The 13,059-nt window shown below is 45.1% G+C and overlaps 1 protein-coding gene across 1 annotated transcript in view; it reads right to left on the reverse strand.

The window, feature by feature from the left end:
- Positions 1-13,059, reverse strand: part of Itgb3 (integrin subunit beta 3) — a 58,289-nt gene that overhangs the window by 40,752 nt on the left and 4,478 nt on the right. The window contains exon 2 of the mRNA XM_028882698.2: positions 517-602. Coding sequence (XP_028738531.1) covers positions 517-602 — 86 coding nt within the window. The remainder of the gene's footprint in view (positions 1-516; positions 603-13,059) is intronic.

A 13,059-nucleotide genomic window follows, 5' to 3' on the forward strand; every position in this document is an offset into this window, starting at 1 on the left:
AAAGCACCTAAATCTAGGAAAAGAGGTGTGAACTCGAGTTTGGGAGGGGTAGGCATACCTGTACAAGTTGGGAGCCAAATTATTTGGGGCTATAGGATCCCTCTAAATAGCCGTCTCTCACCCACCTCTGGGTTTGGACCTAACATTCTTGAGACTATCAAGTAAAGTCCTCTTTGGAATTTGCAGACTCCTAGCTTCCACCAACCCAGAGGCGAGGAGTGCCGTCGGGCAGTATCAGACACTTACAGCGGAGGCTCTGTCTCTTCTCTTCAACCCACCTCACCTGTGTTCCACCAACGTACTTTAAAAACACCATGCTTCATTACTTTCTTTGCTCTGTTACTACAAAACCTTCATTAAACTGGTCATCATGTTGGGAACACAGTATTTGAAGCAACCCGAATCCGTGTTTTTTGGCCACCGTCACTGACATTTGGCTCCAGAATAAACTTCCTCGTATTCCTTTTAAGGTGAGAGTTGTGTTTGCATTGACAAATTAAGGCATGGGCTCCTTACCTCATCTGAACACCAGGCACACACAGGACTCACAGCCAGACATTGCTGGCAGGAGTTCACGCCTCGTGTGGTACAGATGTTGGACTCTGCAACAAGGAGACGTGAATAGACATTAGCACCTGATTGCTCAATGCAGTGACCATCCTGTCCCAACTACCCCGAATTTCCCAAACACGCAGGTGAACATTTCCCAGGTGCACACAAACACACCCCAATCTTACCGTAGACATTCACCAAACATGGGCTATTGATAAGCAAGAAAGAAAAGAAAAGATGGGGAGAAACTCATTACCCTATCAGCTGATGAGGCCACAGTGACAGCAGCTGCCGGGACTGAGCCACAGACCCGAGTGTCCCATCATCACTGACAGAAAGGCTGTCATTAATGATGGTTTTAACTTACACTGGGCAGCTGAAAATCCAAGTCCTGGAGTAATGGTCATGTGTCTTCTCCAGCTGTCTATTGTCATTACAGCTACTACACAGAGGACCTGAGGCCCAGATGCACTAAGATTAACACCTAAATACCATTGGGCAGGAGGCAGGGTAACTTTAATGGCCGTGTCCCACTGTCTCAACAGGGGCTAAGCTTTCCAATACACCTGTCCTGGAGGCCAAGCATTCAATGCTGGAAAGAACTGGAACAATCAGGAAAGGCTGACAGAGACTGGAAGGACATGGCGTTTCAGAGTTGGACACCAGTGTGCTTAATGCTGAAACCCTGAGCAATTCACCTTGCCTCTATGAAATGGCTGGTCTGTCTCACCGGATTTGTGCAAGAATTCGATAAGCCAAGAGGATGCTTCAAGACGACACTCAAAAGTGAAGAGTCCCCATGTTGACAAAAGGCAGAGGGTAGACTGCAGAGGGGGACAAGGACAGCCAGAGGCCCAAAAGAGGCCTGAGAAGGGCAGCCAGGAAGTAAACCCCAGGCAGCTGCTCCTGCAGAAGGCTGTCCCCTGGCTTGGTGTCCCTGGCCTCCGGCAAATAAACCCCCTCTGCCTACAGTGCCTCAGGGAAGGCGTTTTCTCCCAGGAACAGAAGGAAGATCATCTATTCCTTCTCGTGAGTCCAGTTAGCCCTGTCAGTTCTCTTACCAACTTTCTGAAGGGCCCCCTTTGGTCATAACTATTATTTATGGCTTTGTCCCCAACAAATCTATTTCCAACAGAATAATCCTAATTACTTGGGTGTTTTCCTGATATCTCCAAAACTTCTCATCTAGTCAAACATCTATTTTATTATGACTGAATTCTATCCATCTCAACATTTGGACAGAACACACTCGGAAAATGGCCTGTCATGGTCAGAGACTATCTGCACCTTTTGTTTTATTTTGGTTTGGTTTGGTTTTGGTTTTTCGAGACAGGGTTTCTCTGTGTAGCCTTGGCTGTCTTGGAACTCACTCTGTAGACCAGGCTGGCCTCAAACTTAGAGATCCACCTGCCTCTGCCTCCCCGGTGCTGGAATTAAATGTGCCAACACTGCCTGGTGACTACCTGTATCTTTGTCTTGAACTGATTAGGATGTTGTATAACTTTGTACTGATAGAGGTTAACACAGGAAATTAATGATAATATAAATGTATTTTTATGAGAAAAACACATGTGATCTGTCTAACAAAAATGTCAATGACGTCTACCTGGTAGAGAACACACAAACTGAAGGTTAAAGCTGATTGTTTTACAGACATTAGCCAGTTTTTAAAAATCCATTGGCCAATTCATTTCCACATGCCTAGCCAACTATAAAACTCCCTTCCTTGAATTCCCTTTTGAACTAGGTCCAACAACCTTCTGTTTCCCACACTGTTTAAACTGACTAAAGCCTTTGATAGACATTTTTTGTTTGTATGTATGAAAATTATACCTTCTAAAATTACATTTTAGGAGCCTAGAAAAATATTTCAGTGGTACCATGAATGTTTAGCATGCACGTGGCCCTGGGTTCCATCCCCAGCACAGAAATAAAATAAGAGAAGGAAGGAAGGAGGAGAGGCAAAGGAAAGGACAGGTCCGTTGAACCGCTGGAGCCCTCCTGCCTGCCTAAACCAGTCCAAACACGGACTGGTGCCAACTGAAAGGTTCGGGGACAGGGAGTCCATTTCTAAACACTGTACCAAAATTCTGGACTTAGACCTGTAGACCAGGCTTGGTGGCACACCTGTACCCTAGCAGTCAGGTGGCTACAGAAAGATTATGATCATGAGTTGGAGCCAGCCTGGACTATATTGCAAGAACTTGGCCAGTCATAGCAAGAGTCTATTTCAATATCTAGAAGTACATTTAGATATATAGCTATATAAACATGTACATATAATATATAAAGGGAGCCTCAGACAATATAGGCTATCGTTAATCTCTTCAAAACACTGGATTGTACATGAAATCCTTGTAACACTTCTGCTTCCAATTTCCTCAGAAGCTTGTCTCTATCTTGTTTCAAAAGTCTCCACTCCAACTGTTACTACAAGTCCATGAATAACTCCTGGAGTTCTATTCTAGACATGAATAAAACCTGAGTGTGTGCATATGTGTGAGTGTGTATGTGTGAGAGAGAGTATGAGTGTGTGAGTGTGTGAAAGAGACAGTGAGTGTGTATATATGTGTGAGAGACAGTAAGTGTGTGTGAGAGAGACAGAGAGACAATGGGTGTGTGTGAAAGAGACTGTGTGAGTGTGTCTGAGTGTGTGAGAGAGAGACAATGAGTGTGTATGAGAGAGATAGAGATAATGAGTGTGAGAGACAGTGTGTATGTGAGTGTGTATGTGAGAGAAAGAGACAGTGAGTGTGTAAGAGAGAGACAGGCAGTGTGTGTGTGTAAGAGCGTGTGAGTGTGTGTAAGAGTATGCGAGTGAGTGTGTAAGAGTGTGTGAGTGTGTGTGTAAGAATGTGTGAGTGTGTTGTAAGAGCGTGTGTGTGTGTGTGTGTGTGTGTGTGTGTGTGTGTGTGTGTGTATTGTGAGTTGACAATTGTGGCACTGATCCCAAGCCCAGCCCCAGTGCATCAAATTGGGGAAATTCTCAACAATGCAATGTGCGATGGAGGAAAGATGGCTGATCTTTCCACAGATGCCGGGTTCTGAGCCTACAAAACCAATAATGCCACCCAAGGCCTCCCCCTGCAAGGGTAGTCTGGCCAGATCTCAGCTTCACAGCTGTTCTCTCCTGGGGACATGAACACAGCCCCTCTTCATCATAGCTCGGTCAGAAGAGTTCTGAGAGGAACCCACCCTGGACTATTTTAGGTAGCTCCCCTCTTTGGAGCGTTTCCATGGAGACTAGCAGCTAAGAGTGATCCTGGACATAAAAACCATCAATGTCCACTAGAAAGAGAGGAAGTGGTTAAAATGAAAAGTGTAGATGTGTGGGTCCCGTCAAGTTCTTTTTCATTACATTTGTTCGTTTTGTTTGGCAGAGAGCAAACGAGAAAGACTATGAGCACATGTGCCACAGCGTGGAGGCCAGAGAACCAGGGCTGGTTCTCTCCTGCCGCCGTGTAGGTCCTGAGAATCAAACTCAGCCTGTCAGGCTTGGCAGCAAGTGCCGTTACCTTCCTGAGCCATTCAGCAGCCCAGCCCAAGTTAGTTTTCAAAACCTTCCCCAGTCTGTCCATTCAGCCATTCAGCCATTCTCAAATTAGCATGCCTGTGAGTCCCTGAGTTACAGCTGCAAATAGAAAGCCTGGCCAAACATGAAATAAGAATAAGAAATAGCAGGCCCCTCCCAGTGCACCAGCAGCCCCTGACCTCAGAGGATGAGCCAAGCTGCAGGGATCTGTCCTTTAGAGAGTCATGGTTACCCCGCTCCCTTGATCTCTTATTTTTAATGAATCCCAGGTTGATAGTGTAAGAACCAATGATCCCCCAACAATCTCCCCAACCAAGTCCTGCCACCAAGGGCAGGAGCCCTGGAATGCCGCGGTTGAAAGTGGCTGACTCATCAGAAGTCTCTGAGCTGGGACCAGGCTGATTCAAAGGACTGCTGCTCCCAGGCTGCCCCTCCCTACTGAACATGTGGGTCTCCTCCAGTTTCCAGTCATTCATAAAGCCTGTATTCCTGCTCAGCCTCTGTAGTCCAGAAGGGCCTACTGGACAAGAGGGGGTCCTCACCAACCGTCAGTGAAAACAATGGATGACACCCAAAACCTGTCCTCACAAGACTTGATCCAAGAAGCCGAGCTAGGCTGACCAGAGCTGGTCCTCAACGGGAGGTTGTAATGCTTAAGTGAGCATCCTTGAACGCAACAGCTGGCACACATAAAGCTCTCAGTGGATGCTGATGCTGGAGTTGTTTCTGTTGCTGCCATTTTTATCCTTAGCTTCAAGCTATTTAGAGTAGACAACTATTTTACTATTTTTTTTTTCATTCCTTAAAGTCATTTTATAGGACACCAGGCACAACGCTAATTAAACCCTGAACAGGGGGTGGTTAAGATGGGAGTAAGGAGCCAAAAAGTATCAAGATGAGGAGGAAAAAAATCTAAACAGAGCAAGGAATATGTATTCAAAAATCCAGTCTAGGAGTAGCGGCTGAGAAAAGACGGTCACTGGGAAAGACAGGCGAGGGCAGCCAAGGAGTTTGCCTGGAAAGTAGAAATAAACGGCTGTGGTCTGGCACATCGGCCTGGTTTGCAGAACCAGAAAAAAGATAAAAGGTCGGGGGAGGGGGAGAGGCAAAAGGAACAAGGAAGGGGAATGGAACCAGGGGAAGTCATAACGGGTTGTGTTGAGGACACATTGTCCAATGAGACAGGATGTAGGGACAGGACACCCTGATGAGGCCAGGGACCTTCAGGGCTTAGCGTGAGAATGGAGGATGGTCCATACTAGTGAGCACCATGGACATCTCTCCTACGGCCTGCCAGAGAAAATTCCTGGCCAGCAGCCTCAGCCCTGCCCTGCCCTTTAGCCCAATTAGGTCCATGGGGACAGTAGGTGACCAGGTGGTGCCTGATCTCCCATTGCAATCTCCTGGATGGGTGAGGGAGTGAACAAAACATCTCATGCTAACGGTCCTAGGTGTACACAAGGCTTATCAAGCACAAGTCGAAAAGAATGTTCTTTTGTTTTTCTTTCTCCCTTAAGGGGAGCTCAGTAGCCAAAGGAAGGCAGAGACACGACTTCTGTGATATCAGAGGTGATAGAGAGCTCAGACTCCAATATCTTATCAAATTGAAGACCACGGATGCAGGAGTATCCGATTTCAGATTTTAAATCATTTTAAGTGCACCAGAGCCAATTAAATGTGGAATTTAACAATAGAAATTATGTGTGTTTCACCTCCATCATGAGTGAATATTAAAGTATGTTATTGGTTGAATATATCCCCCGACACACAAAGATATACTGTTGTCCTAACCCCCCAGTACCTGTGAATGTGACCATATTTGGGAACTTATAGATGGAAACAAGATGAGGTCATTAGTGTGGACACTAATCCAAGATGACTGATGTGCTTGTAAGAAAGGGAAAATCCCAGGTGAAGGCAGACACAGATGGAAAACACCATGTGGCATCAGAGACAGAGTCTGGAGTGACGAAGCTAGATGCCAGGGTGTACCAAAGGATTACCAGTCCCCACTAGAAGCTACAAAGAGACAAAAAATGAGTTCTACTCAGAATCTTAGACACACATTTCTGATGTCCAATTTATGGGACTTGGTCACAACAGTCCTAAGAAATTAATTTTAAGCGGATTAGCATTTCCATAGCCACATGTGACATTATTTTGATGAACAGTGTCCTGAGATACTTTCATGGACTGGAAAAAAAAATCCATCCTGGAATGGAAACTTTGCCATGTCTCATCCAACCATGGATAAGATCAGAAAAGAGGTTCCTTTAGCTTTAAAACTTTCCATCAATATTTATCAATGGTGCTAGCATTCGTTCATTCATTTGCTCACCATTTATCAATGGTACTCTAGCATTCATTCATGCATTGGCTCAACAAGCGTTTGATGAGCACCGACCTGCGCTCAGCACTCTCTAAGGCGCTGGAGACACACAGATGAACTAAACAAGCCCTGACCCTGTGATGCTCATGCTTTGGTGAGGAAGGTGATGTCAAAGAAACAAACAGCAGAAGCCACGGCAAATGCTCAAAGACAAAGAAAGCAAGGCAGAGCACTGGGGAATGAGAGTGGTCCCATCTACAGGAAGTGCCCAGAGAGGCCTTTGTGGGAAGTGGTCATTCTGCAATGATGCTAAGGAGTAGAATGTGGGAAGCATTCCGCAAAGAACAAAGACCAGAGCTGGATGGACTTCCTCCTGTTGAAGAAGTAGCAGGAGGACAGAGGAAGGAGGAGAGAGGCAGAGAGAAGACTGGAGAACTAGGGAGCAACACTAGGAAGCCGTACACGGTTGGAGCCTGGTGTTCACCACAGTGAGAATGCTGAAGGGATCTGAGAAGCGAAGGGAGAAACTCAGCCTGACCACCAAGTGCACCGACAGGATCAAAGCCAGAGGAAAATGGATCAATTCGGATATTATTAAAACAGTCCGGGCAACAGATGTCAATGGTTTGGATTTAAAGGGCAGTGGTGTTAATGGTGTGGTCAGACTCTAGATGCTTTCCAAGGACTTGCTGATGGATTAGGCATGTAGAACTGAGAAAGGCATGTATGAACCTGAGCAAGTACTCTCCCTTTAGAAAAGGTTCATATGATTTGACCACTGGCCATCCCACTTCACTGACCCTTCAGCCACTAGACCGTACCTTTGTAAGTGAAGCCAGATCATGTCTGGTTACCATCTCTAAGCGGGTTAGTCAGGAAGCTGTGGATGAAGCCCACAAAACCCCTTCCTATGAACAGTTGTGGTCTAAAGTTAACACCTCGCCCTGGGGAATTCAGGAAATAAAGTCATGCCAGTTGAACAAGGGACAGAGAAAGCAGTTCTAGGGGTCCAACGTCTGCTTTGCCGTTCTCCAGACCATGCCACCTCAGTGGCACCCCTACACCTCTCTGGTGCTCTCTTTAAAATAGGTCCCATGCCTCTTCAAGATTTATAACTGCTCCCCAGGACTTAGCAGGCCACCCAGCTTTATCAGACAAGCTCTGAAAACCCCAGACAGCTATTTTTATCCCCTCCCCACCAACTGGGTCTCCCAAATATGGGCATAATATTTACTATATGAGAATTAAGTGAGCTAACATATGGGAAGGAGCCCCCATGCTCCATAAATGATCTGCTTCCTTCCCCCGCATCCTCACTCCAATTACTTCCGGCACTACGAATGCACCTCATCTTCCTTTTTACCTCAGGGTCCCACAGAAGAGGACCTTTTGTCTCTGATGGGATGGAGGGAGGAAATCGCCCTGGCTGGAGACAGGAGCCCCCAGGACCAGACCTCACTAGTCACTAAACTAGTTTGTGACTTTGGAGAGTCTCTCACTTCTTCGAATCTCTCTTTTAGCTCTTCTGTGAAAACAAATTGTACTAGATTAGAGGATCTTTGAGGTGCTATTGGCCCTGAACATGTATATTCTTCCGGAACCAGAAAATGTCAACGGGGCCACGAATACTCTAGAATCTGCAGATAGCATTCTTGGACCTGAGGTCCCTCGATATGCAAGTGAACATTTCTTCCTGATGGCCTAAAATCTGGGCCAAATGCTGCGCTTTAGAGTTCTGGAATATTTTATTCACACCAGCTCCACCTCCCAACTGACTCATTCAGTGCACAGGAGAGGCATGCCTGTACCATGCTCTGTTAGACACCCACCCCAGCGGTGCCCTGGAGGTGACCTTAGCATCCAGCTTTGCAGTTCCGGGGTGTCCCTCTTAGCTCTTTTCTCCACAGTCTCCATGGCAGGGGGGCAGGGGGCTGTGATGTGGACAATTCTAGCTGTCAGCCAATCTTGAAGGCAAATCAGTTCAACTGTTTTTGGAAGACTGTTTTAGCAACATTTATTAAAATCTAAAATGGGAGTGGTAGTCCACAGATATAATCCCAGCACCTGGGAGGTAGGAATAGGAGGATCAGGAGTTCAAGGACAGCCTCACTATAAAGTCAGTTGTATCTCATCGTAGGTTGAGACCCTATCTCAAAAAATAAACTCAAACACAGTAATACCTGTAGTCCGGATTCTGAGATGGGAAGACAGAGTAAGTCTAAGACTTGAAATCAAACTAGGGTAACAGCAGGATTTTATCTAAAATAAACCAATAAACTGTGGCAGGGGAGGGGTCCTAAGTAGTCGAGTGCTTGTCTAGCATGCATGAAGCCCTGATATTAGGTCATATACTTCTGTCACAAAACAATTAAAAACCAATAATATATCCATGCCCTTTGGCCTACCCGACACAAATTTAAGAAATTACTCTTGAAATCCCAGTACAGAGAAGGCAGACACAAGATAGTGAATTTAAGGCCAGAATGGGCTACAAGTGAGAGTCTGTATCGAAGGAAAGGAAGGTAACAGAAAAGAAAAAAGAAGTTACATTTGCAGAAACTTCCACAGAGGAACATGATATACAAGACTATGTCTCTGTGACTTTATTTGTAGCTGCAAATAAATACCAACAGAACAGCTATGTGTATTCTGCTGTACTACATATCATTCTGCCCTTTGCATTTTCTGCAAGAATTATAGCCTTTGGGATAAACAGGAGAGCCATAAGCTGACGTAAAACATACATAGAGTAGGGTTGGAGAGATGGATCCGTGGGTAAGAGCACTTGTTGCTCTTGCAGAGGACCTAGTTTCAATTCCCAGCACCCACATGGTGGCTCACAACCACCTGTAATTCCAGTTCTAGGGGATCTAACACCCTCCTCAGACACCAGGTGTGCATGCAGTGCACACTCATGCACATAAGTAAGCAAGCATACACATAAAATAAAAATAAATACCTTAAAGTGCCTAGAGTATATTATCAAGTGGCAATGATCCTACCATGGGTGGTCCTATTTGAGAAGTAACAATAATGATAAATGATGATATAGAGAGACATATGTATGGGGGAAACTCAAGGATGATTGTCAACAGTGGTTCTCTAAACATGAACCTACAAGTAACTTGTATTGTCTACATTGTTACATTCTGGCGCTGCTTGTTTCTTATTTTATTTTGGGCGTACCTGTGTGTGCCACTGTACACACTGTGTATGTGGAAGTACAGCTGTTAACTGTCCTGTCCTATCCCTCTCCACGGTATTCCTTTGAGACAGGGTCCCTCTGAGCCTGAGGCTCACTATTTCACTAAGCTGATGAGTTAGCAAGCTCCTGGGGTCTATCTGTCTCTGCTCCCTAGCACTGGGCCTACAGGAACTTGCAGACATGCCCACCTTTTACATGGACTCCGGAGATTTGAACTCAGATTTTGTGCTTACAAGTAAATGTTCTCCAGCCCCTGAAGTGCCTATTTTTACAAGCTGAATCACTTTTATTGTCTAAAGGAAAACTAAAGCTAATTTTCAATGTTCTTGGTTCTGCCTCCTTTCCCATGCTTGTATTCATTGATGTAGGCTCTCCAGAGCTTGGTGGGCTTCCACAAACTATGTCTTCAACATCCCAAAGCCAGTCAGGAACACAACAATCAACTTTGGCAGATACAAAGAGAAAGAGAATGGTGGTCCAGATTACAGAATAAAAGAAAGATCAAGAGATCTGTATATAACATGGTGACTAGAGTTATCAATAATGTATCTTCTACTTGAAATTGCTTTTTTTTTGTTTTTGTTTTTGTTTCTCTGTGTAGTTTTGGTGTCTGTCCTGGATCTCGCTCTGTAGACCAGGCTGCCCTCGAACTCACAGAGATCCGCCTGGCTCTGCCTTAAAGGCATGTGCCACCACTGCCGCCAAGCCTGAAAATGCTTTTTTAATAAAGCAGTTTAGCTGGGCTTAGTGGCAAACACCTTAAATCCCAGCACTTGGGAGGCAGAGGTGGGCAGATCTCTGTGAGTTTGAGGTCAGCCTAGTCTAAATACAGAGTTCCAGAACAGCCAAGGCTGCATAGAGAGACCCTATCCCAAAAAGTAAAAGAAAAGAAAATAAGTAAAAAGGTAGTTTAAGTATCCTCACCAGAAATAAGTGATAACTATAGAGCTAATGCATGTGTTATGCAGATTGATTTAGCCATTTCACAATGTGTACATTTCAAAATAAGTTATATATCATACATAGGATTTTTATTTGTTGATTAGAAAAGAATGCAGAAAAACAAACTTTGGCCAGTCTATCCCCATGGGCTTCTGGAGCTATTCAGGAAGAAATGTGCTCTGTTCTCAAGGGTAGAATTCCCAAGAGTGAAAACTCCCTGGTCTCAGGTGAGATGCTCATACATACTCCTCACACACAGTTCCAGCCTGGGCTTATTCTGGGAGAGTTATCAATCACTCGGGGAGACAAGCTCACAGGCCAGATTTTCAGAATTTCATCAGCAACGAGATATGACTTATAGGGACTTATAAAGTGGCTACTGAGCATGCCTTTTGCCAACCTTCTGGAACTTTCTTCTAGTGCAATATTTCAAGCCTGATTCTAACCTCAGGACTTCTTGCTCCACAAAGAAGCTTTCCGTGGAGATCCAAATCACTAAGCAGTTAAAGAGAAAGGTCTCCAGGAAGAGATGAGAAAAGGAGAGACCAGAGCAGAAGAAAATCTCTCCATCTGCCCCTTCACCCACTCCTCAGCCTCTGAGACACCAGGACGAAGGCCACAGGTAAGACAACATGTTCAGTTATCCAGCAAATTGACGTGAAAGCCTACAGAGCTATGACACGATGCAGTTCTTAACTGCAGGCTCGATGCTCTTTTCTTGGGAATTTTTTTCTACAAAAAAGAAAGTGGTACAGGGAGGTGGTAGCACACGCCTTTAATCCCAGCACTCAGGAGGCAGAGCTAGGCGGATCTCTGTGAGTTCGAAGCCAGCCTGGTCTACAAAGTGAGTTCCAGGAAAGGCATAAAGCTACACAGAGAAAGCCTGTCTCGAAAAAAGAAAAAGGAAAAAAAGAAAAAGAAAGTGGCATGGAGCACACATTTAAGTACAGGAAAACACATCTGCACACATGTGATAATTTTACATATCAGGAGGAAATGTCTGAGTAGAATACACCACTTTCCTGACTATAAACGCTGTGGAGGATTCAAATAGGAACACCTTCAAAATCGGACTTCTTAATGACGAGCACGAATCCACCTCATCCCTTCTCCCTGACCTGCTAGGGAAAGGAACAGCGGGGATGACAGCAGTCTTCTGCAGGAACGTGACAGCTAAGGAGTTGTTGGGTTCAACTTTGCTTTTCAGAGATGCCACCGAACACATGAGCAGTAGAATGGCTCCAAGTGTATTAACCAGCCCTTCGTCCTGAAGAACTGTGACGTATTTGACCACAGAAAGATTGTAAGCGCCAGAGATTGGGTAGGACTGGAGTAAAACGGCGTCTTCTGGATGTGACAGGACAGCTGTACTCACATCACAGCACCTTCGGTCACTGCTCCAGGTCCTGCCAGTCAACATTCCAGCATGGAGGGGTGATGGCTCACAAGGCTCCACCCCTAACTGAAGCAATACTGACAGCTGATGGCCTCTGGGGAATGGAGAGTCAGTTTCCTTCAAGAATGTGGCCCCCAGAAGGTGGCCTCTGCCTCAGTGAACAGTCCCACACCTGTGAGTATACAGGAAGCACAAACGGAACACAGTGGGTTATAGAAAAAAGGAGAGAGAGAGAGAGAGAGAGAGAGAGAGAGAGAGAGAGAGAGAGAGAGAGAGAGAGAGGTAAAGTTGGAAGGGGGGATGGATCTGGGAGAAGCTGGGGAGAAGGAATGAGAGGAAAATGATCATAATATATTGTATGAAACTATTTTTAAAAACTAATAAAAATATATTTGAAAGTATCTTTTGCTTTTAGGACCAAGAATAATAAAAATAAAACATGGAGACTGATGCCAAACCCTCAATTCTTTTTCTAGCAGTTGGAAACTCCAAAGGCTTCAACATGGCTCGAGTGTGTCTCTCCAACAGAACACTGGTGGCATCTCCGTGGTCAATGGCGATAGCCTCACTGCTTTCAAGGTAATATCTCACTGCAGGAGGACGGGATGGCCCCATGAGCTCTCGGAATCACTGATACAAGCAACACCTTGGGTGAACTACACTACATTACAAGTAGAAGAAGCCAGACTTAAAAGCCTACACACTATGGTTTCATCTCTATGACATTCTGTAAAACAGATCGATGGGGACAGGAGACAGATCAGTGGCTACCAGGGACCAGAAGTAGGAAGAGAAGATTTACGAAGAAGCTGGAGGGAACTTCTCTGAAAATATTCCCTATCTTCATTATGGTAGGGATTATTTGACCGTATGTCTTTACCCAAAGCACTCAGAATTGCACATTGAGGATGCTGAACTCCATGGTACATAAGCTATACTTCAGTGATAAACTTTTTTAAAGACTTCTTTATTTTCATCTGTTTCTGTGTGGGGGTGTACCTAAATGAGTTTATGTGCAGCATGTGCATTCAAGGACTGGAGTTACAAGTAGCTGGGAACTGTCTCATGTGGGTGCTGAAAATTGAACCCAGGTCTTCTGGAAG

The sequence above is a fragment of the Peromyscus leucopus genome, chromosome 8b (assembly GCF_004664715.2).
Source record: "Peromyscus leucopus breed LL Stock chromosome 8b, UCI_PerLeu_2.1, whole genome shotgun sequence".
NCBI classification, from domain to species: domain Eukaryota; kingdom Metazoa; phylum Chordata; class Mammalia; order Rodentia; family Cricetidae; genus Peromyscus; species Peromyscus leucopus.